Genomic DNA, 23,337 nt, shown 5'->3' with positions numbered 1-23,337 from the left:
TCTCCTTTTCTACTAGATCTTCCTTGACCCTCAAACAATCCCCTGGGTAGTCAGTGTGGTTAGGCAGCTGGGTTTCTCAACCACCTGAGGTAAGAATATTGTCTCACTTTCAGGGATGTGTGCAGCCTCTTAAAAGATGACACCCAGTGCAGACCTAAGAACCTCAGCTACTCTGTCTTCTAGGATCTCTGGTGCTTGGGCTCTATACCTCATCCCAACTCCCTCTATTCTTGGCTTTCTAAAAATGAAGAGGAATCAGTGAGGACTGATGGAAGATTCTATGCTACATCCCAGGCCAGGGTATCTACTTCCTGGTGAAAACATCAGGACCTGTCTTCAGACCCCGTGTACCTTTTCTGGCTTCTGATGAACGTATTTACACTTAGATTATAATAAATGCCTCCAAAGGAACTTTAAAAAGCACCTGATAGGTCTATCACATGCTCTAACACCTTTTTACCATTAAAATCCTGTAAACCCCATAGGGACTAATAGAAACCAGTAAATGTCAAATCTGTGACACTGTAGAGGGAAATGACTTAGAGAAATATGTTTCACTTACAGATTCCTATGTTCAGAGTTGGATTTATCTGTCCGGTTCCTAAGATGCATGAGGCTGATTTCTGTCAACCTCAGATCCCTCTTTGGTTTTCTCCCTGAGATTGGGTACCACACCCCAAGAGCAGCTTCCAGAACAGGAACTCATCTTCCTCCTCTTTGTGGCTCCTCAGTCTTGTGTGGATACCCTGGCCCTGCAGGAGGGAGAAGGGGATCTGGATACGGTGCAAGAAGCTAGGATTATTGAGCCTGATTACAACATACAACACAAACTCTTTTGCTTCTGACATCTTTTACCACTTCTGCCCAAAACAAACAATCTGAATTTCCTGAGTAGGTCCTTATTTTTTTGTCATATTTCTAAGTAATCTCAGGCTGACATTTTATCATAACCTGTTTAAAAATGACTCCTTTTTTTTTTTTTCATTAATCCTAAAGGTTTAGCTTTAATAGTGACAGTACCTCAAACTCACCAGTCTCTAGTTTCAGACAGTCTATCATCCCTTCCCTCTTAGGCTCATAGAGTGAGAGCCTGGTCCAGTGAACTAAGTCGGACATACTCTGTCTCTTCTAATGAGGCTGTGACTACAGTTTTGAACGCTGTAAGCAAAGTGAACATAAGTTATTTGGGGAAGTATATTGAGGTGCTTTATTGAAATCACATTTCTGTACCTGTTTTAGTATTCCGTTTTCAAAATAGGCCTATGCAGAACACTGACTGGGTATGTAAATCATTTGATTAAACATTATACTTAAAACCTAAGTACCAGAAAAATCAGAAGCATGGATGTCAGAATATTGCTTTATTGTTAGAAGGGAGGTGATTTGATCTTTCTGGGGAGATACATATTTCGGTTTTAGATCCTGAATAATATTCTCATGTAGTGACTTCTTACTGTTTAGCTATTACTGTGATGCTTATTCTCCAACTAGATGGGTTCTTCTTATCAAGATATAAAGAGTCAGAAATTGAGAGATCAAGAGGAAAAATCAGTTACCATTGGATTGGCCATCCTACAGGGCCTCTGATGTTACAAAACTATGGAGCCATCATAACAAAAATTCACCAAGAATCTACTTGGTTCTAGGCAACTAAAGAAACAACACAGAATGGAGCACTGGAACTCCACCCTGGGAAGTGGCTTCATATTGATGGGGATTCTGAATGACAGTGGGTCTCCTGAGCTGCTCTGTGCTACAATGATAGTCCTGTACATGCTGGCCCTCACCAGCAATGGCCTGCTGCTCCTGGTCATCACAGTGGATGTCTGGCTCCATGTGCCCATGTACCTCCTGCTCGGGCAGCTCTCTCTCATGGACCTCCTCTTCACGTCTGTTGTCACTCCCAAGGCCATCATAGATTTTCTGCTCAGTGAAAACACCATCTCCTTTGGGGGCTGTGCCTTTCAGATGTTTCTGGCACTGACAGTGGGTGGTGCAGAGGACCTCCTACTGGCCTTCATGGCCTATGACAGGTATGTGGCCATTTGTCATCCTCTTAACTACATGGTCCTCATGAGGCCAAGGGTCTGCTGGCTCATGGTGTCCACACCCTGGGTCCTGGCTTCCTTGAATGCATGATGTCATATCCTGTATACCATGCACTTCCCTTTCTGCATGTCCCGGAATATCAACCACCTACTCTGTGAAATTCCACCTCTATTGAAGTTGGCCTGTGAAGATGCCTCTAGATATGAACTCATGTTGTATGTGACTGGTGTGACCTTCCTGATTCCACCTGTTGTTGCTATTCTTGCCTCCTACACACTAATCCTACTTACTGTGCTCCACATGCCCTCAAATGAAGGGAGGCAGAAAGCCCTGGTCACCTGCTCTTCCCACTTGACTGTGGTCGGGATGTTCTATGGAGCTGCCACATTCATGTATGTTCTGCCCAGTTCCCTCCACAGCCCCAAGCAGGACAACATCATCTCTGTCTTCTACACGATTGTCACCCCAGCCCTGAACCCCCTCATCTACAGCCTGAGGAATAAAGAGGTCATGGGGGCCTTGAGGAGGGTCCTACGAAAATATATGCTGTGAACACACTTCACCATCTTGGGAGAGCTTATAGCTTGACACCAAAATTCATTCCTCCTCAAAGTCAGAAGTTTTCTGCTAAAAGTGAAATACTTATGACAAAGTATGACTCCACCATAGTGGAGAGTATATCTTTTAATAGAAAAATGAAGAATGTAGCTTTACTTGTCAAATGCTATTTTAAATTGTCTTTCTGTGAAGTAATTTATGAGATATGTATGAGACTGTATTTATTTAATTATTCACTTATTTGTTTTTATTGAATTATATTTGGTTTACAATGTTGTATTCATTTTCTCTATATAGCAAAATGACTCAGTTATATACATATATATATACACACTCATTTTTATATTCTTTTCCATTATGACTTATCTCAGGATATTGAATATAACTTCCTCTGCTATACAGTAAGACCTTGTTGTTTATTCATTCCATGTGTAATGGTTTGATTTGCTAACCCCAAACTCCTAGTCTATCCCTCCTCCTCCTTTCCTCTTCCTTGGCAACCAGAAGTCTGTTCTCTGTGTCTGTGAGTCTGTTTCTATTTTGTAAGTAGGTTCCTTTGTGTTATAGTTTAGATACCACATATATGGGATATTCTATGGTATTCTTCTTTCTCTTTCTGACCTACTTCACTTGGTATGATGATCTCTATTTCCATCCATGTTCCTGTTATGTGCTTGGGCTTGGCTGCTCAGTCATATCCAACTCTTTGCGACCCTTTGGACTGTAGCCCACCAGGCTCCTCCGTCCATGGTATCTTTCAGGCAAGAACACTGGAGTGGGTTGCCACCTGCCTTCTCCAGGGGATCTTCCTGACCAAGGGATTGAACTCAAGTCTCCAAAAGTGAAAGTGTTAGTCACTCAGTCATGTTCAACTCTTTGTGACCCCATGAACTGTGTAGTTCGACCAGGCTCCTCTGTCCATAGAATCCTCCAGGCAAGAATAATGGAGTGGGTAGCCATTCTCTACTCCAGGGGATCTTCCTGACCCAGCGATCAAACCCAGTCCTCTGCACTGCAGTCAGATTCTTTACCATCTGAGCCATCAGTGAAGCCCCCATCTTCCTATAACCACCCTTTAAAGAAGGTTAGTGGGTCTAAAATTTGTACAAAACTCAAGGTCCTTGTCCCTGCTGTATGGTCTTTGCTTAGGTTTCCCAGTTGAAATTTTCTTTTTTGGGACCTTATATTGGTTCAGTATGGACTCCTGCAAGTCAGAGGTCCTGTCCCAAGTTTTCAAAAACTCCTCTTCCCATTTAACACTGTAGTTAATTGGGAAAACAAAGAGTAAATTTTAAATACAATATGATCAAATAACAAATGCTGGAGAGGGTGTGGAGAAAAGAGAACCTTCCTACACTGTTGGGGGGAATGTAGTTAGTGTAGCCACTATACAAAACAGTATAGTGGTTCTTAAAAAAAAAAAAAAATTGAGTTACCATATGCTCCAACAATTCCACTCCTGGACGCCTATCTGGACAAAACTGCGTCAAAAAGATACATGCACCCTATGTTCGTATCAGCACTACTCACAATAGCCAAGACATGGAAGTAACCTAAATGCCCATTAACAGATGAACAGATGAAGGTATGGCACATATATATGGTGGAATACTACTCAGACATAAAAAGAATGAATTAATTCATTAGTTGTTAATTAACTCCATGGGGTCACAAAGAGTTAGACATGACTGAGTAACTAAGCACAGCATGTGATAATTATAATTAATTATTAATATTAAATCAAGTATATAATTAAATCAATAAAATATACTAGTTGTATTCAATATAATTGTTTAATTATAGTTATTCATATCATAATTAAATATTGTAATTATACTTCATTATTAATTCATTCTTTTTTATGGCTGTGTAGTAGTCCATTATATACCTATACCGCAACTTCACCCATTCATCTGTTAATGTGCACGTAGTTTATTTCCACATCTTGGCTATTGTGAATAGTGCTGGTATGACCAAAGGGGTGCATGTATCTTTTTGACTTGTAGTTTTGTCCAGATAGATGCCCAAGAGTGGGCTTGCTGAATCATATGGTAATTCAATTTTTCTCTTTTGGGGGAATCTCTATACTGTTTTCTATAGTGGCTGCACTTACATTCCCCCCAACAGTGTAGGAGGGTTCTCTTTTCTCCACACCCTCTCCAGCATTTGTTATTTGATCACATTGTATTTAAAATTTACTCTTTGTTTTCCCAATTAACTACAGTGTTAAATGGGGAGGGAGGTTTTGCAAACTTCAGACGTGACCTCTGACTTGGAGGAATCCATATTGAACCAATATAAGGTCCCAAAAAAGAAAGTTTCAACTGGGAAGCCTAAGCAAGGACCATACAGCTGATGAGATGTAGTTATCAGGGTCAGGGACTTGAGTTTTGTACAAATTTTAGACCAACTGACCTTCTTAAAAGGGTTTTCCAGGTGGCTCAGTGGTAAAGAATTCGCCTGCCAATGCAGGAGATGCAGGAGACACAGGTTCAATCCCTGGGTCGGGAAGATCCCCTGGAGGAGGAAACGGCAACCTGCTCCAGTATTCTTGCTTGGAAAATTCCATAAACAAAGGAGCCTGCTGGGCTATGGTCCAGTGGGTCACAAAGAGTTGAATGCGACTGAGCATGCACACACGACCTTCTTAAAAGATCATGTTAGCAGCCTAGTTTAATGCCCACATTAGTAGTGGTTTGAATGTATTTGCATCATGTTCACTCCTCCTTTTTCCAAGCATCAGCCATCATGGAATCTCCCCTGTCTGGACACTCCAACAGATGTTTTTTATTTGTTTATTTTTGCTTGTTTTGTTTTTGACATGGAGACTTTTTAATGCTGCCTAAAATTCCAAAAGTACTAAAATGAGTAAAAGAGAAAAACAAGGCATCAGCAAAGGTTGCAAGTAAACAGCTATGTTTATTATTTCATGATAAACAAGCACACAAACAAGACTGGTTTTCCATTATCTCAAGGTTATATTGAAATATCCTTACACTTGTAAAAGGTATGTTTGACATGTATAGATGTGTGAGTCTACAGATATGTATTTATGCTGAAAAGGAGGACTCACATGAACATACAGATACACACTTATTCTTTAGTAGCTTAAATATGCTGTGCTGCTACCATTTATAGTACAACAAATAATAGACATTGTTTTCTCTTTTTGCTTATTGACTCCAGTAAATCCTGCTGGTTTCATCTATACAATACATTCCAAATGTGGGCACTTGTTGCAGTCTCTCCCCAAAGCATCTTAGTCCAGTCACCATAATCTGTTGCCTATTATTCCACAATAGCTATTTCTTATTTCCATTTTTGTCCCTCTATAATCTGCTTTCTCCCTTTCTCCTTCCTTAAACTATTTATGATGGTTTAAGATTGACCATCATAAACATATCAGAGCATTTCACTTTTCAAGAAGGATACACATGATCTTGCTGTGTCTACCCAGTCCATATTTGAATCTGTGCTCTCTTACATTCACTCTAACTCCTTTGACCTTCTTATTGTCCATTACACGGTTCAAAATTATTTCTGCTTTAGAGCCAGTTAGTAGCTATTCTCCTAGCCTGTGATGTTTTTCTGTCAAATCTGCTTGTCTTACTACTTCTTGTCATTCACATCTTAAAAATCTTAACTTTTCAAAAAGGTTACCGATTAAAGTGTCATGCACCCAAACCAAAAGGCATTATCACACACTGTGTTTTAATATTTTTCATTGTATTTATCATTATGTAAAACTTTCTTACACCTTGGTTTACCTGCTCACTCTCTGTTTCCGCTTTCCAAAATGAAAATTCCATGAGAGCATGGACTCTGCTATGTGTGTGTCATAGCTTCTTCTCCATAAAAATTGAGGTATGAATATAGAATAGTCTCTATAATAGCAATGTATATGCATGTAAGTGCCTGTATATATCTTCACTGATGATATAGAGGAACATGCTATGTTTGTACATACAAAGATTACTATTTTATTTAAACACAATATATTAGTTTTTTGCTAAATAACCTATAAATTCAAAGTTATAACTATCAAAACTTTAATGGCATTTTTAAAAGTGAATTTGGATAAGCTAAGAGGTAGAAAATTGTAGAATAGATGATATATAAGAGAGATGTCCTACCAACTAAAACTATAGTAATTGAAATATAACAAAGTGTAGCAGCTGATAAATATGCAATATTCATATTGAAATTTAGTATATTTTATGGTGTATTTGATATTAATGGGAAAAGATGAGTAACCATACTAGAAAAAATGGCTAAATATTTAGGGAAATAGTACCATATTAATTCATAATACATGAATATATATATATTCTCCTAAAATAAATTCTAGATTTTTTAAAGATCTAATGGTTAAAACACAGTCTAATGTCAGGCTGTCCACCCCAGGTTCATGTCCCTCTTCTTTCTGTGCATATATGGGACCATGTGATTGAACTTCAACCAATGGAATATGATGTGTGCTCCTTCTCAGGCACAAAACCTACCAATGAAAAACCTTTTAATCTTCATTTTTCTGGATATTGACATGCAAGATAACCATGAAACCTGCAAATAGCAGAACTTCTGTCAACCTAGGTCTATACATCTTCCACTCCATCTCTCAACTAGAATTTGTATAAGTGAAAAATAAGCTTCTGCTTGTTAAACCACTGAGATTTTAGATTTATCTGTTAGAACAGGGATTGATAAACACACCTGGGGAAGTTTATGGGACCACATTCATCTTTGTATTGTCTATGACTTGCTGTCCCACGGCAATAGTAGTTGTGATGGGACAGTGTGGCCTGCAAAACCTAAATATATTTAGTTTCTACCCCTTTACAGAAAAAGTTTGCTGACTACTATGCTAAAGCAAATAGTATTATTTTACATAAAGGAAAACTGTAAGCAGATTAGGTAGGGGATCACTGTATAAAGAGAACCAGGCATGGCTTCCTTGACATAGGAAGCAGGCATTTTTCACCTAAAACATTTTGTGGTCTAAGTCGGGCCATATTGCTAGCCCTTGAGCAGGTCTCAGTAATTAATGATCTTAAGGGAGCAAAAGAATACAGAAAAGGCAAGAAAAACAAAAAATCCTTCCTTCTCTTGACTTTGCCTTAGCTGTGTCTTTTGACTTGACACCCACCAAAAGGTGAATCCAGATTTGGGGTATCAAAACTAGAACTAGAATTGGAAGATGACATAGAATATTTTTGTTATATTAAGGGTGAGAAAAGCCTCTCTTAGTAAAAAGAAAAGGACTCTAGCCTTTTACCACCACCCCCCATCACACCTTTATCTGGTTGACTCTTATATCCTTCAGTTTTCAACTTAAAAGTTGCCTCCTCACAAATTGATTCTGTATGATTTCCAAAAGTCTATAATTATGCCATTCAATTATTCTGCTGTAATAATCTTTGCCAAGGTCAGTAGTGACCAAATTGACAAATTCAATAGGCTTTTATCAGTAATACATAAAACTCTGAGTCATTTGAGAAATCTTTCCTGGACGGTCACTCCTCTCACCACATCTGACCCTCCATCTGTTTCTCTGATTCTTGCTGCCTCAGACTTGATTGGCTATACTTCCACCTTGAAATGTTGGTAACTGCAAGGTTCTGTCTTGGATTCTTTCCCACTATCTTTCTTGAACATCACATCTCATCCACAATTGCACTTCAGATTTGCCTTAGGATATTGTTACAAAACATCTGTATTGCCTCCATCTTTGCCACCCCGTGGTCTATAATAGGACCAAGAATTTGCATTTTAATATAACTCCTTCAAGATTGCAATGCATAAGCTTGGTTTTCTGATTAAAACCTTTGGCACATATCTTGAGATATGTCAAATTTCACTTGCAAATATATACAGTAAACTTGAAGATCGATTTCTCTAGCCCATATCTCTCTTTTAAACTCTAGCTTTATCCATTCATTCGAAAACAATGTTTCTTGAGCAATAACAATGGCTGGATACTTTACTATAAATGATAATGTAGAGATCAACAAAGCAGTCACAATTTTTACTGCCGTGGAATTTGCAGCCTAATGGATGACTCAGATGTTAAGCAAATAATTACACAATTGGCTTCTACAAAAGCCATTCCATTACCTAAAATGCAGTGTACAATTTTTAGTGTGCTTAAGAATCACTTGGGACTCATTACAAATGGAGAATCCTAAGATCAACTTCCCTACTCCATCGTGTACTGAGCAATATTTTCAAAAAACAACCTAGGAATCATTTTAAGTCATAATATGTAAAACTATGGTCTGCATTATAAATGTCTTACCAAGGCATAAAGTAGTGCCACAGTTCTCATTTTCTTAACTTCATCCTCATTATCTATTACTGTCTTATAAATTTTCCATATTCAACATTTTCAGAATTACATGATGGGCAAATTCTTCAGTACAAAAAAGAGTGTTTTTCAGTCTAGATTCTGTCTTACTTTCATCTTTATAGCTCATTATTTTCTTAACATATACATACTCTTAGAAAAATTCTGCCATTTGCTGTTCATTAAATATTCTCCCTTTAAAATTTCAGATATTGTTAAAATGAGAATTTTAAGCTATGCTAGAAATATAACACCATCAAGACTTTACTTTTTTTTACATCTATAGCCTGATCTTCCAGAAATATACCTGAAATATATGATATATTCAAAATATATTTGATGAATGCATGCAAGTGCATGCATTTTCAATGAAGAAAATGAATCCATTTGCCAGAAATACATTCTTGTATTTGTGATAGTTTTGTTTGCTTCTTTGTTTTTTTGATGTCCAGTTGTCTACTTGTTTTGATTTCCTTATTAGCTTGTATGGGCTTGCAGAGTAGTGACTGTTTATTCATCAACTTTTCATTTCCTTCCTTCCTTTCTTTCTATATTTTCCTCCCTTCTTTTCCTTTCTATATTACTTTCCTGTGTCTACCAAGGTCCCTTGCTTTGATTAGGCAATATGCTGAACTTATTTGAGAAGACATGTGGGAAAATAGGATAAGAAAAAAGAAATGTAGGAATGGAATGAAAATGGGGAAATTTTATAATAAAGTCACTTCTCTCCACATCCCTAAAACTGTCATCAAAATCAGAGATTCCCACATTCAAAAAAACTATTTTGCAGTCACCCTCCTGAGAGCCCCTTTGACATCCTTGTTCCTCAGACTATAAATGATGGGGTTCAGCATGGGTGTGACTGCTGAGTAGAAAACAGAAATCACTTTATCTCTTTCATTCATTATCTTGGAGTTGGGTCTCATGTAGGCAAATATTGCTGAGCCATAGAAGAGGACAACAACAGTGAGATGGGAGCCACAGGTAGAGAAAGCCTTGAGCCGTCCCTCCCCAGATTGCATCTGGATCACAGTGGAGATGATATTCCAGTAGGAGACCAGGATCAGGGATACAGGAGCTAGGAGGATGGCCACACCCATTGCAAAGATGGCCATTTCTGTCCTGTAGGTGTCTGCAGAAGCCAGCTTCAGGAGGGCAGGAGGTTCACAAAAAAAATGGTTAATGATATTGTTGCCTCGGTAGGGCAGACACAACGTGAATGTGGTGTCCACCAGAGACACGAATGCTCCACTGGCCCAGGACCCTATGGCCAGCTGGGCACATACCCAATGTGTCATGATGGTGGTGTAGCGCAGGGGCTTGCAGACAGCTACATACCGGTCATAGGACATCACTGCCAGCAGAGCACACTCAGTACACCCAACCAGAAGTAGAACAACTATCTGTGTTGAGCATCCAGCAAAGGAAATGGTTTTCCTTTTGACCAGGAAGTGGACTAGCACCTGGGGAACTGTAGTAGTAGAGAAACAGAGATCAGCAAAGGACAAGTTTCTAAGGAAAAAGTACATGGGTGTGTGGAGCCTGGAATCTATGTGAATGAGCACAACAATAAGCAGGTTTCCCAGCACAGTCAGCAGGTAGATGATCAGAAAAAGGAAGAAGAGCAGGACTTGTGTGTGTGGGTCCTGTGAAAGGCCCAGGAAGACAAATTCAGTCACATATGTTTGGTTTGCTTCTCCCATGAATATTTAATACTCTTTATAGGTCAGCACCAAGAAAAAAAAAGCACACACATATTGATCAGTTAAAAACTATGAGTAACAAGTATTTTATCAATCAATATACAAAACTGGGCCATTGACTTCCAACTCTTATCTGCTTCCATATGTTAGAAGAGTTTTCTTTTTGCTTGGTAGTTCTGACAGTTGAAATCTATTTCTGATTTTTCTCTGCCCTTGAATCTTTCAGTAGAACCAGAGAGCCAGCAATCATCTTGAATATACTAGATGACCGAGCCTTGGCTGGACTACACATAGTTCTGAGAAGAATATAAGGACTGCTCACAGTACATCCTTCCTTTTATATAAGCTTGGGAAACAAACATACTGCAGTTGCTTTAAACCTGTTAGATTTTTATATTGCAAACTGATAACATTTGTGAAGGCAGATTTTTGTCTTTATATTTACAAAGTAATCCTAAACAAGTGCTCTGAAGCCTGGAAAAGGAAGTTAAAGGAAGGTATTGTTGTTTGTAATCCTGGCCCTTAAATTCACCTGTCATTTGTTCTCATTGTGAAGAGGACGCTGAGGTGCATCAGTAAAAACAGCTGCCTCTCTGTGGTGTCCTCTCAATATGCCCTATTCTGTTCTCCACACTCTTTTCTCTCTCTTTGCACAAAGCCCTTTGGCAAGAATAATACTAATTATTGTATGTCAGGCAATTTCCTGGGGCCAGTCATTATTGTTTCTTTATCCTTTTAATTTTAAATCTTAATTCCATGAATTAATTATTATTATCTCCCAAATACAGAAGATGAAACAGACTCAGAGAAATTTTCAAACTGGCTCCTCTAAGCCTTTGTCACCCTTTCTATATCCTGCGATTATGTTCCTTTCTTACTAAAAAACTGGTTGTAAAGAAGGTTAAGGTTCAGCCCAGTTCTCTCCACTCCTTGAAGATAAATCCACAGACTTTCTCCGTTTTAAGGGTTTTAGAGCTCATCCACTATGGCAGAGCTATTTATCAGTTCAATTCAGTCGCTCAGTTGTGTCTGACTATTCTCAACCCCATGAACTGCAGCACACCAGGCCTCCCTGTCCATCACCAACTCCCAGAGTGAACTCAAACTCATATTTATAGGCCCACAAATAACAGGCATACTGGAACATATTTTAAAGCATTTTGAGGTGTCCTGCCTAAAGGACAATAGAGAGAATTCACGGAAAGATATTGAGAAAACTGACAAAGATTATTTGCAGATCTCTAATTGTACATCTTTAAAAAGCTCAAAGGGATCTAAAGCAAGCTTAGTAAGATGAGTAAGTGAAAAATAAGTAGAAATTTTAGTAAAAAAAAAAAAGAATTCCTTCACAGTCACTAAACTTAACAGTATACAGTTAAAAAACATTCAAAGACCTATGTGAAGAAAACCAGGAAACATTATATTTGAAGAAATGAATAGGCAGATTAATTTTATGCATCAATTCAGTCAGTTGCTAAGTTGTGTCTGACTTACATAGAACATAATCTTGTAAAGATGTTCATTTCATCCAAATTAATCCATAAATTGATTGAAATTCCAACCAAATTCACATAAGATTTTTGTAATGGAATTTAATAAGCTTATTTTTAATTTCTTCTAGATTAGTAATTTTATAGTAGAAAATGAGGTGTGGAAAAGAAAAATGATGGAGTAGAGGAAACATACCCAACCAGATATAAAATATGTAATAAAATTTTCCATGCTTATTAATATTGTATATACTGAACCAGTATAAAGCATTTGACCAATAAATATATTATAGAACAGAAATATTTTCTAGTATATATGAAAATTTTATATTTGACAAATGTGGCATCTGAAGTGTATCACTTAGTAAAAGATATAGAACAATTGGATATTCACTTTAGAATATTACATGTATATGTTTATATAAGCATATTTATACATACATATAAGTATAAGCAATAATTAATCCCAATTGAATTATCTAATTTTTAAAAACACTTTAATTTTCTATGTAATTAGATAGTCTATCTATTTTTTTGATTTATCTATCTATTGGTCTATTCAATCTTTGGGTAGTAAAAACTTCCCTAAACAAGCACACACATACATACACACAAAGAGAAAGAAATCATAAAGAAAAATGCCCACAAAACTGGCAATTTAAGAATATCAGGATGCTATGAGTGAATGCCACTCTGAACAAAATTTAAAATAAATAAATCTGAGAAAATATTTGCAAACAGTTTAACAGAATTTTAAAATTATTCTTAACTATAAAGGACTTACAAAATCAATTGTATATAACTGTATAGCATAAATACATATATAGGCAAATTGTCAGACTTTGTATGTGATACCTCATTTTAATCTTTTAAATGGAGTGTGAATGGGTGTGAGTATCTGTGTATACATGTATATTTGTGGCATATGTGTGTTTCCACAGTCATTTCTCCTATAGTGAGAGTCAACTGCTCATGGGCTGCTGCCATTTGTCAGGAGACGGCATAACTCACTGATGGGCAGTTGGGGCTCGGTAGCTAAACTACAGGGTTTAAATCCTAGTTTTTCTGGTTGATATGTGACTAATAGCAAATTACTTGGCTTTTCTGTGCCTTGCTTTCCTCATCTGCAAAATGATGAGATTAATAATGCATATCTTATAGTGCTTATGTAAACATTAAATAACATACAAAGCATTTAAAGAAATTAGGACAGTAAACGAAGCTAGCCCATAATATTATATATAATATCCCATTACAGTAATGGGATTATAATCTAGAAGTAACTGAAAGATTAGGAAAATGAAGGACAAAGCATAGTAACACATGGCTGCTATGCCTGAGTGAGGAAAATGCTGCTTCTCCCTGCTTTTACACTTTTCCTTCTTTTGCCCTTTGTTCATCCTTTGGAACTGGATCTGTGTTGCTAGCAAAATTCAATGTTAAGGCCAAATATGATAGGGGATGGAGAGGCTTCTAAGTATGTGGAATGAAGGGACAAAGACAAACTTAATAGTTTGATTTAGTCATGTTTTTCTCTCTTTTTGAAAGTCTTACTATGGAAATTTCCAAACATATATGAAAGTGAAGAGAATAGTGAATAAAATGTCAAATACTTAATAATAAGATTCAAATGCATTAACCAGTTTTGATAGTTTGATCATCTAATTTATTAGAGTTTGAGATAATAAAATATACAAATAGCTATTTAAAAGCTCCTTTATTGCTGAAAGTCTAAAAGAGAAATTATTGTCATATAAGTCTGACATTAGAACCTAGCTTTTTCTCAAAATTCAAACATAAAAAATAAAAATAACCATATTTAAAGATTCTTACAAAGTCTATTGTGCTATAGAAGAATAATTTGTATACATGATTTGTTGATCAATAGAAATTAATTTGTTAACAGTGATTATCCCCAGAAAGTAGAATTCTCGAGGGAGCAGGGCAAGTGACTGAGATCACACTTTTATTTTTTAACCTTATCTATACTCTTTGACTTGTACAATGCAGCCTGCATTTTCTAAGTAAAGAAGAAAATTTAAATTATTTAAAATGAAAAACCTGAAGGAATTACAATGATAATACAGTACAAACAATATAAATTGTAACAATGAAGATAATATTAGAATAATGTAAAAGCTGAAAGATATATCACCGGATCAGAATAAAAATTAGAACCTTCAAAGGCTGTGCAAGAATTGTGTAAATGCTTCTGATAAGTCAGTAAAGCACATATTATTCAGCAAATCATGCTGAAATGATTGACCACAGGCATACCTTTTTTTATTGCACTTCACCTTACTATGCTTTGCAGATACTGCATTTTTTTTTTAAATAAATTGAAGATTCGTGGCAATTCTGAGTTGAGCAAGTCCACTTGCACCATTTTTTTTTTCTGAAAGCATTAGTGCATCTGTATCGTGTTTTGGTAATTCTCGCAATATTTTAAACCTTCCACTAGCAAAAAGATTATAACTTGCTGAAGATTCAGATAATGGTTAGCATTTTTAGTAATAAAGTATTTTTTAAATTAAGGCATGTACATTGTTTTTTTAGACATAATGTCATGGTACCCCTAATAGTCTTTAGTATATTTAGTGTAAATATAACTTTTATTATATGTGCTGGGAAGCCAAAAAACTCACAGGACTCACTTTATTGCAATACTCACTTTATTGCAGTGGTCTGCAACTGAACCCATAGTATCTCTGAGGTATGCCTAGAGTTGACAAGCAACTGAAATGTGTCCACTTCACTCACTACAAAGAAAACACTACAGAAGGGTGAAGGATATGTGTCTGTTCATTACACGTGGACACACACATATAAATAACCTTAAACATTTAAAAATAAGGTAACTATCCATTGGTCTCATGTAGTAGAATACCTTTCTGAGCATTACAACAGAATTGCAAACTATAAAAAAACCTAACTTAGTTTACTTCAATTTTAATCTTACACATTCATTCAAACAGGACAATAGCAAGAAAAAACATAACCTGATTTTAAGGTGAAAGAACTGAATAGATATTTCTCAAAAGAAGGCATACAAATGGCCAACAGGGATATGAAAAGAGGCTCAGTATCACTAATCATCAGGGAAATATAAATAAAACCACAATGACAAATAATCTCACACCTATCAGGAGAACTACTATTAAAAAGACAAAAGACAATGCATTTTGATGGAATTCGGAGAAAAGGGGACACTTACATTGTTGGTGGGAAGCAATTTGAAAAACTGTATGGAATTTCCCCTCAAAATTAAAAACAGAACTACCAAATGATCCAGTGGTCCCACTTCTGGATATATGATCAAAAGAAGTGAAATTTGCATCTCAGAGAGGCATCTGCACTCCCAAGTTCGTTACAGCATTATTCACAATAGCCAAGATTATGGAAAGAGCCTAAGAATCTGTTCATGGGTGATTGGATGAAGAAATTGTGATACAGACCCCCACACACATATGCAATGGAATATTATTCAGTCTTAAAGAGGAAGGAAATTTTGCCATCTGTGACAATTTGGATGAACCTGATGGACATTATGCAATTGAAGTAAACCAGAGACAGAGAGACAAGTACTTTATGTCCTAATTTGTACGTGGCATCTGAAAAATTGATCTCATAGAAGCAAAGAGTAGAATAGTGGTTACCAGGCACTGGCAAGTAGGGAAAATAAGAAAATGTTGATAAAAGGGTAAAAAGTTTCAATCAGACAGGATGAGTAAGTTCTGAAGCTCTGATATATAGCACAGTGACTATGGTTAATAATATTGTACTGTACACTTATTTGCTGAGAATAGATTTTAATTTTTCTCCCCCCCCAAAAGTAACTGTGAGGAGACAAATATATTAATCAACTTGATTTTGGTAATCATTTCACAATGTTTACATACATCAAAACCTCACATTGTGTACCTTAAATATATGCAATATATATGCAATTTTTGTCAGTTATACCTCAGTAAGGCTGGGGAAAAGTTTTTAATGCATTCACATTCACAAAACAAAATTTGAAAGTAAACAACAACATGGAAAAATTAACTTTAGCAAATGTAGGAGATCAAGGATTAATATTCTTGATATTAATTTTATAATTAGTATAAAAAGTCTAATGATTACCAGAAAATAAATTACAAATATTATAGGAAAAAGGTATATACATGAGTTGACAATTCATAATTAGTAAATTTCAATCTCAATACAAGAAAAAGCACATTAAAATTAGATGTCTTTTTGACCATCACATTGGCATGAATTTTTAAAATTTGTAGTATTCAATGATAATGAAGTTCTTGTTTCTTTGGAAACAAAAATATTAAAACCTGCATAATGGGTAATTTGTCAACATAGAGAAAATGCATTAAAATGAGCAGTATACTTTGATAAAGTAAATTCAGACTTACTATTTTGTCATGAATAAATATAATACTATTTCATCAAAAAACAATATGGATAAAATAAATCTGTGAGGATTTTGTTACAGTATTATAAGTACAACTCTTTAAAAGAAGAAATATTCTCAAAAAATCAAATATAGAACATCCAAATGATGGAATACTATGCAGTCCCTGAAAAACTGTAAAATTATTTAATATCAAAATTTTGCAAAATATTTAAGATGAAATGTGAATTATAAAAATATTTTATATTTAAAAATTTGCCTGGCCAAGGTGTTCATATGTGTGTCTTTCTGGGTGATGGGATTATATAAATTTTTTCTTTCCATTTTTATGTGATTTTATATCTCTAATAAAAACAAATTGTTTTGTATGCAGAAAATAAGTAATCTTTCACTCAATCTTTTGTTCTCTATTTTCTGCCTACCTCTTCACTCTCATCTCTTGCCTCTGAGGCAGTGGGTATCCACAGCCTTGCAATCACTCTAGTATCCCCGGTTAATAGCTTAATCCTCCTCCTTGGAGTTGCGGAAAAGAATTCATGAGGCCGTTATTCAGGAGAAGCTGCAAAAGATGAGCAAGTATTCTCTCTGGAAACCGGGTTGAAAAGAGAGAGGAACAGGAGAGTGAAAGGCAAAGCCCAATTCCAAAGAACAGACTCGAGATTTCAGACTCCCTAAGAGAATCAATGCTCCATAGTTACCCTACCCACTCTCACCTGGGTGATGGGTGCGTGAGGCAAACACAGGACGGTGGGATCAGTGATGAAGAGATAAGTTAATGAATGAAGAAAGCTGTGGTTTCTGCAGTCTGCTAATCCATATCCTAATAGTCAACCTCCACTGCAGTTTATAAAATATTCTGAAGGCTTGGACATCACCTGGGCTATAAGTCTTATTCTATACCAAGCCAAGATGTGCCTTTTCTTTAAGAGTTCAAACTTCTCTGGAGGATTTTCCTTGAAGGAAGTCTTTAGACCTAACATCCTAAGAGCTATTGTAAACAGGGCGTTCCCTGGAGCAACCTGCACTTTTACCTCTTTTTTTTTTTAACCTTTCTACAATGACAGATACCCTGGGGCATTTTTTATGGTAATCACAAACTGAAATACCTGAATCTTACCTGATGTCAATTTCTTCACTACTGTTTTCCAGATCAGTCTGAGGAACTCTGAGGTCTCCAAGTTCTGTCAGAATTTTTAAAATAGTTTTCAATAATGACGGTATGAATCATGTGAAATACAGCTGACATACGTATATGCTGCATTATTTTGATGATACCTCCCAATCGAAAAAGTGCCAGGAGATTTCAGAATCCCTGTCTGCAGCTATACTAAGAATGCTTTAATTATTTTCAGCTAATGGGACAAAAAACTAGAGGTACAAGATGCAATTTAAGATGTCATGACTGTTTAAATGAAAGCTTTATTATAACTATTCAAATACAGAAGACTTTGAGAACTAAACATATAATACAGGACTATATAAATAATTCTAAAGGAGAATTCTTAATTTTCCAACCAAACTCCCCCTGTTTTGAGTCCTCTTCATTATACACACAATTGCTCAAAGCCTTGGCAGAGACATTTCATTCCTCTCTTTTTCCATCTCTATTTCTTATCTACTCCTAAGTCTTACCATCTCCTCTACCTCTCCATTGCTAGAAGTCTAGTTAAGACCATCATCTCTCTCCTGGGTTACCAGAGCAAAGCTCACTCTTACTGATTGCTTTTCTTGCTTCCATCCTTGTCCACTTACAATCCATTCTCCATATAATGCTCAAAGGGAATTTTTAAAAGCATATTGGGATAACTTTCTATTGAACATAAAATCAAACACTTTTTTTCCAGGACATCCAAGGTTGTAATGAATTGAATTGTGTCACCCTAAAAGATGCTTACTTGGAATCTCAGAATGTGACTTTTTTGGAACAAAGTTCTTTGCAGAAGTAATTATGGGAAATCTCAAGATGAGATCATCCTGAGCTAGTAGACCCTAAACCCAGTGAAGGATTCCTTTTTCAGAAAAGAGGAAGACAAAGAGAATGAAGGAGCAAGGCATTTTGAAGACAAAGGCAGAGACTGGAGTTATGGTTCCACAAACCAAGGAAGTCTCCTCCACTAGAGCCTTCTGAGAGAGCATAATCTGCAGATATCTTTAACTTCAGACTTCTCGCTTCCAGAACTATGAATTTCTATTGTTCTAAGTCACAGAGTTTGTGGAAATTTGTTATGGCAGCCCTAGGAAGCTAATACCAACACCCCACCAATCTGCCCTCTGCTTCTGTCTATGACCTCATTCATTGCACTCCCCCTGTCACTCATCAGCCTCCAAACATTCTGATCTGTTTCTCTCCTTATTGCAAAAAAACTCTTTCCAATCCAAGCCTTTTAGACTCTGTGTTTTCTCTGCCCAAACACTCCTCTCTAAATCTCTTCTTGGTTGGTTCTTTCTTCTCAACCTTCTGGTCACAGCACAAATGTTGATTTCTACAAGATACAAGATGTCCTTTAATGAAATATCACCTTCTCAGAAAGGTCTTTCTTGACCACCTGCTTAAAACGGCAGCCTGCCTTTCCTTGCTTTTATTTTCTCAAAGCACTTATCACCATCAGACATATTATGTGTTTTATTGTTTATTCATTTTTATCACCCTCTTCTAAAATGTAAATTCAGTGGGGATAGGAATTTTAAGCTGTCCAGTCCTATATATCCAGCACCTAGAAGAGATCGCAATAAATATTTAGTTAATAAATCAATTAGATATTCATTGCATAAATAAACTGTGCTATTGAAAGCAATATTATATGGGTTGATTTAACACAAAAATAACAGTCATACAACCTGTAGAATAATGAAAGGAAATTTATTTCTTTTAAGGCTTGGAAAACTATTTTCTCTAGAAAACATGAGTAGTTCCCAGATTGTGGTGACTTCAGGAGCTTGTTAGTTTCTCACATGCTTTAATTCATCTATATTCTGTGGCTCAGACAGTAAAGCATCTGCCCGCAATGTGGGGGACCTGGGTTCGAGCCCCAGGTTGGGAAGATCCCCTGGAGAAGGAAATGGCAACCTACTCCAGTACTCTTGCCTAGAAAACTCTATGGATGGAGGAGCCTGGTGGGCTACAGTCCATGGGGTCGCAAAGAGTCGGACACAACTGAGCAACTTCACTTTCTGCTGCACAGTCATCAATAGTCTGGCATCCAGTCAGAGGTGGGTGTTTTCTTTTAAAAATGTATTTAAGTATCTGTATTTTCTTATCCTGTTTGAGTTTTCTATAACTCAAAGTGAACCATGGCCACTTTTGCAACAATCATTCCAATTATGTGCTACAACTTCCCTTATACTAAATGGAAAGAAAAGAGCAAGTAATGGACTGAGCTTTTGAATGGTCGTGAGGCAGCAGCATGTGTAAGTAGTTGCTGTTGTTTATAACATAGTTTCTCAAATAATCTCTGGAGCAGGATTTTGTTTCCTTGTATAGGTGCATGCTGGTTCACATAATCTAAAAACAATATACATCTATGTACATGGTGGATCTAGTATTGCACAGATTTATTCTCCCATGCAGGATCATTCTACACGATGCATTCAATTCAGCAAGGGCCTTGTCACATATAATGAACAGCACTGGGTACTCACAAAAGGTCATGGACATAGAAGCTGGAATTGTCGGAAGTCGGTGTGGCAAATTTGACTTTCATGAGGGCAGTGTACCAGACTGGGAGTTGATTAGAAGCCACAGGTCTGTCGGTGATGCTGCCTCTGCTCTTACAGAGGGTTACAGCAGAGCTAGCAAAGACTAAAAGCATCCTTTCACCCTACAGAGCAATCTTCACCTTCTAGGATTGCTTCTCATAGTCAGTGATTCTCTTCCACTTTCCAAAAGAGAGGACTGATGGGTGTTGGCAAGTCAAATCTGCAGAAGAGGGGAGAGCATGTCTGAGGGGGAGCAGCTGTGGCATATTGGTGTCACAGGTAAAGGCCCTGAGAGTTCTGATGTGGGCAGTGTTCCTCTCCATTCCAGTTCCCTTACCGGCAATGACCCTTGGAGAGAAACTGCGTGATATACAGAAGATGTACCATATTTACTGGAATCTGAGGTCCCACACATTATTGTCTGAGCCAACAGCGCCCCCATGTGCTATTGGCTATAGGAGTATTTTGAGACTGCAGGAAATGAAACAAAAAGCCAAGGGTCCAGTATCAGAGTTTCAGGGGAAAAAAAGTCATTGATATCTTCTCACTAGAACTTTTAGAGTCTAGCGTAGGACTCCAAGACCTGTAGAAGACTGTATTTGATGTTAGCATGGGATGAGACTGACAACTAGCTGTGAAGTTTAGAATCAAAAGGTAATATCACTGGGTGAATATGGATTAGTGAATGAATAGTGCAGTGTAAATAAAGATCCTATTCAATATTTTTAAGTATTCATATAATGTAATGCATAAATATAATCAATATAATATTATACTACACAATATAACAGCAAAGTTCTATTTTACTTGTATCATCATAATAATAATCTATTATTAGATTAATAATAGATTAATAATATTATATTATTATATTATATTAATAATTATATTATATTTATTATATCAATAATTACATTAATAATTATAATAGATTAGTAATAGATTATTATTATTATTATGAGGCAAGTAATCAATAAACACCAAGGATAATCTTGATCAAGATGCAGTAGACAAACTTGAAACATTCTAGATGTGCAAGGGCACCTGTATGTGCCTTACTGATGTATCAGCCTAGAGACACTTCAGAGAGAAAGCTGTTACAGATGTTGAATCACTTTAAAATGTCTTCATCCCCATAATGGTATGTCAATACAGAGATCATTGGCTCTAAGGGACTCTATCTTCCAAATACTTTTCTAAATGCCTGCTTAACATCTTTGTTCCTTAGGCTATAAATGAATGGGTTCATCATAGATGTTATGACTGAATAGAACACTGAGATCACCTTATCCCCCTCATTCATTTTCTTGGAATTTGGACGCATATAGGTAAATATTGTTGATCCATAGAAGAAGACAACAACAATGAGATGAGAACCACATGTAGAAAAGACCTTGAGTCTCCTCTCCCCTGCCCGTATCTGAATCACAGTGGAGATAATATTCCAGTAAGAGGAAAGGATAAGGGAGAGAGGACCGAGGAGAATTATCACACCCATGGCAAAGATGGCCATCTCAGCTTTGTAAGTTTCTTCTGAAGCCAACTTCAAGAGTGCAGGAGGTTCACAAAAATAATGATTAATTATGTTCTTGCCATGGTATGAAAGATATAAAGTAAATGTTGTATCTACTAGAGACACAAGCGCTCCACTAGTCCAAGATCCTATGGACAGCTGAACACAAATCCTCTGGGTCATGAGAGTGGAGTAGTGAAGGGGCTTGCAGACAGCCACATAGCGGTCATAGGACATCACTGCTAGCAGGGAGCTTTCTGTACCCCCAGCTACTAGAAAAAAAATCATCTGAATTGAGCACCCTGGCTTCGAAATGGTCTTTCTTGTTACCAGCAAATGGAATAGCATCTGTGGGACAACTGTTGTAGAGAAAAGGAGATCACTCAATGACAGGTTTTTAAGGAAGAAATACATTGGTGTGTGCAATCGAGAGTCAATATGAATTAATAGTATGATGAGCAGATTCCCAAATACAGTCAGCAGGTAGATGATGAGAAATATCACAAATAGCACGATCTGGGTCTGCTGATCTGAAGAAAGGCCCAGCAAGATGAATTCAGTCAGATAGGTTTGGTTTTTTGTGCCCATGGATGTTTATTCCTAGCTACACAATAAGCATCAACAGAGCCATAAAACTCTGACTACATTTGAGCATCAGATCCTGAAAGTAAAGATCTCACTGGAATAAAAAATGTATTTGATTTTTAAAAATTCTTATAAATATTTGACACGAATTTCTAAAAATTTCCACCACCATATTTCTACAAAAGCTGTCTAAAAAGAACACTAACATATTATGTGGATTTGAAAAATTATAAAGTTTTCTGCATTTAGTAGAGAACCCAGGTTTTTATTTTTTGTAGTTTACTTTTTAGTCAGCAGACTTTCACTTTTATTTCATCAAGAAGAAGAACAAATAATTAATTTTCCCTTTGTGATTCCAAGAGATGCCGTACCATCCTTCCAAGTAGAAAGAAAATTTTATGAGACCATTTTATATGATTTTATAATCCACTGTCCTGATTATGTCCTAAATTCTTCACTGGATCAGAGAATCAAGGTTTGATGGAAGTGCTCAAGAGTAAGGCATGATCAGACTTCTGCATGAGAGAGGCAGGACAGTGGAGACCAGTCCAGACTTAGGCAGCACCACGCACTTGGGAAATAGGGAGGGCCTTTTGTGGTGACCCGGTGCAGCCACAACAGCTGCCTGCAGAGTGGCAGGGTCTTATCTGGCGTAACCATGTTCGAGCTCCCTCATGCTGCAGATGCATCAGAAGTCCAATCAGTCGGAGAGGTGCATGAGGCACTGGTTCAATACTCTGCAACCAGGCAGGAAACACCAGTCAAAGTCTATAGCTTTACCTCAGGAACAAGCAAGGAATAACCTGCTGAATCCAGGCTCCTGGGGAAAGAGTTTAGAAAGACTTAGGGAAGGTAGCAGGGTCATGGGCAAATGGCTAGGAATCAGGGCTGGAGTCTGATATTCCAGGGAAAGGCTGAAGTACTAGTCCTAGAACTGCCCTTTACAACGAAGGAGATGTCAGAGCAGAAAGTTAGCTACCTGGCAGGGACAT

At 36.9% G+C, this 23,337-nt stretch overlaps 4 protein-coding genes and 1 pseudogene across 4 annotated transcripts in view; 2 read left to right on the top strand and 3 right to left on the bottom strand.

Annotated features, from left to right (window-relative positions):
- The window catches only part of LOC122694965 (interferon-induced very large GTPase 1-like), a 1,416,129-nt gene that overhangs the window by 896,045 nt on the left and 496,747 nt on the right, over positions 1–23,337 (bottom strand). The window lies entirely within an intron of this gene.
- Positions 1–23,337, top strand: part of LOC122695260 (zinc finger protein 215-like) — a 462,760-nt gene that overhangs the window by 303,400 nt on the left and 136,023 nt on the right. The window lies entirely within an intron of this gene.
- Positions 1,669–2,601, top strand: LOC122695173 (annotated as a pseudogene).
- LOC122695289 (olfactory receptor 2D3-like) lies at positions 9,730–10,698 on the bottom strand. Its single transcript, XM_043905007.1, has one exon. The coding sequence runs from the start codon at positions 10,651–10,653 to the stop codon at positions 9,730–9,732; it is 924 nt and encodes a 307-aa protein (XP_043760942.1). The 5' UTR covers positions 10,654–10,698.
- On the bottom strand, positions 21,425–22,348 carry LOC122695215 (olfactory receptor 2D3-like). The gene has a single exon (XM_043904842.1). It carries the CDS (start codon positions 22,346–22,348, stop codon positions 21,425–21,427), a length of 924 nt encoding a protein of 307 aa, XP_043760777.1.

The sequence above is a fragment of the Cervus elaphus genome, chromosome 1 (genome assembly GCF_910594005.1).
Source record: "Cervus elaphus chromosome 1, mCerEla1.1, whole genome shotgun sequence".
NCBI classification, from domain to species: Eukaryota; Metazoa; Chordata; class Mammalia; order Artiodactyla; family Cervidae; genus Cervus; species Cervus elaphus.
The sequence above is the reverse complement of the archived record's forward strand: the minus strand, read 5'-3'. Positions and strand labels throughout refer to the sequence as shown.

Excerpts from the sequence above, each read along its gene's own strand:
- LOC122695215 (XM_043904842.1), bottom strand. The coding sequence starts at position 22,348 with ATGGGCACAAAAAACCAAACCTATCTGACTGAATTCATCTTGCTGGGC.
- LOC122695289 (XM_043905007.1), bottom strand. The coding sequence starts at position 10,653 with ATGGGAGAAGCAAACCAAACATATGTGACTGAATTTGTCTTCCTGGGC.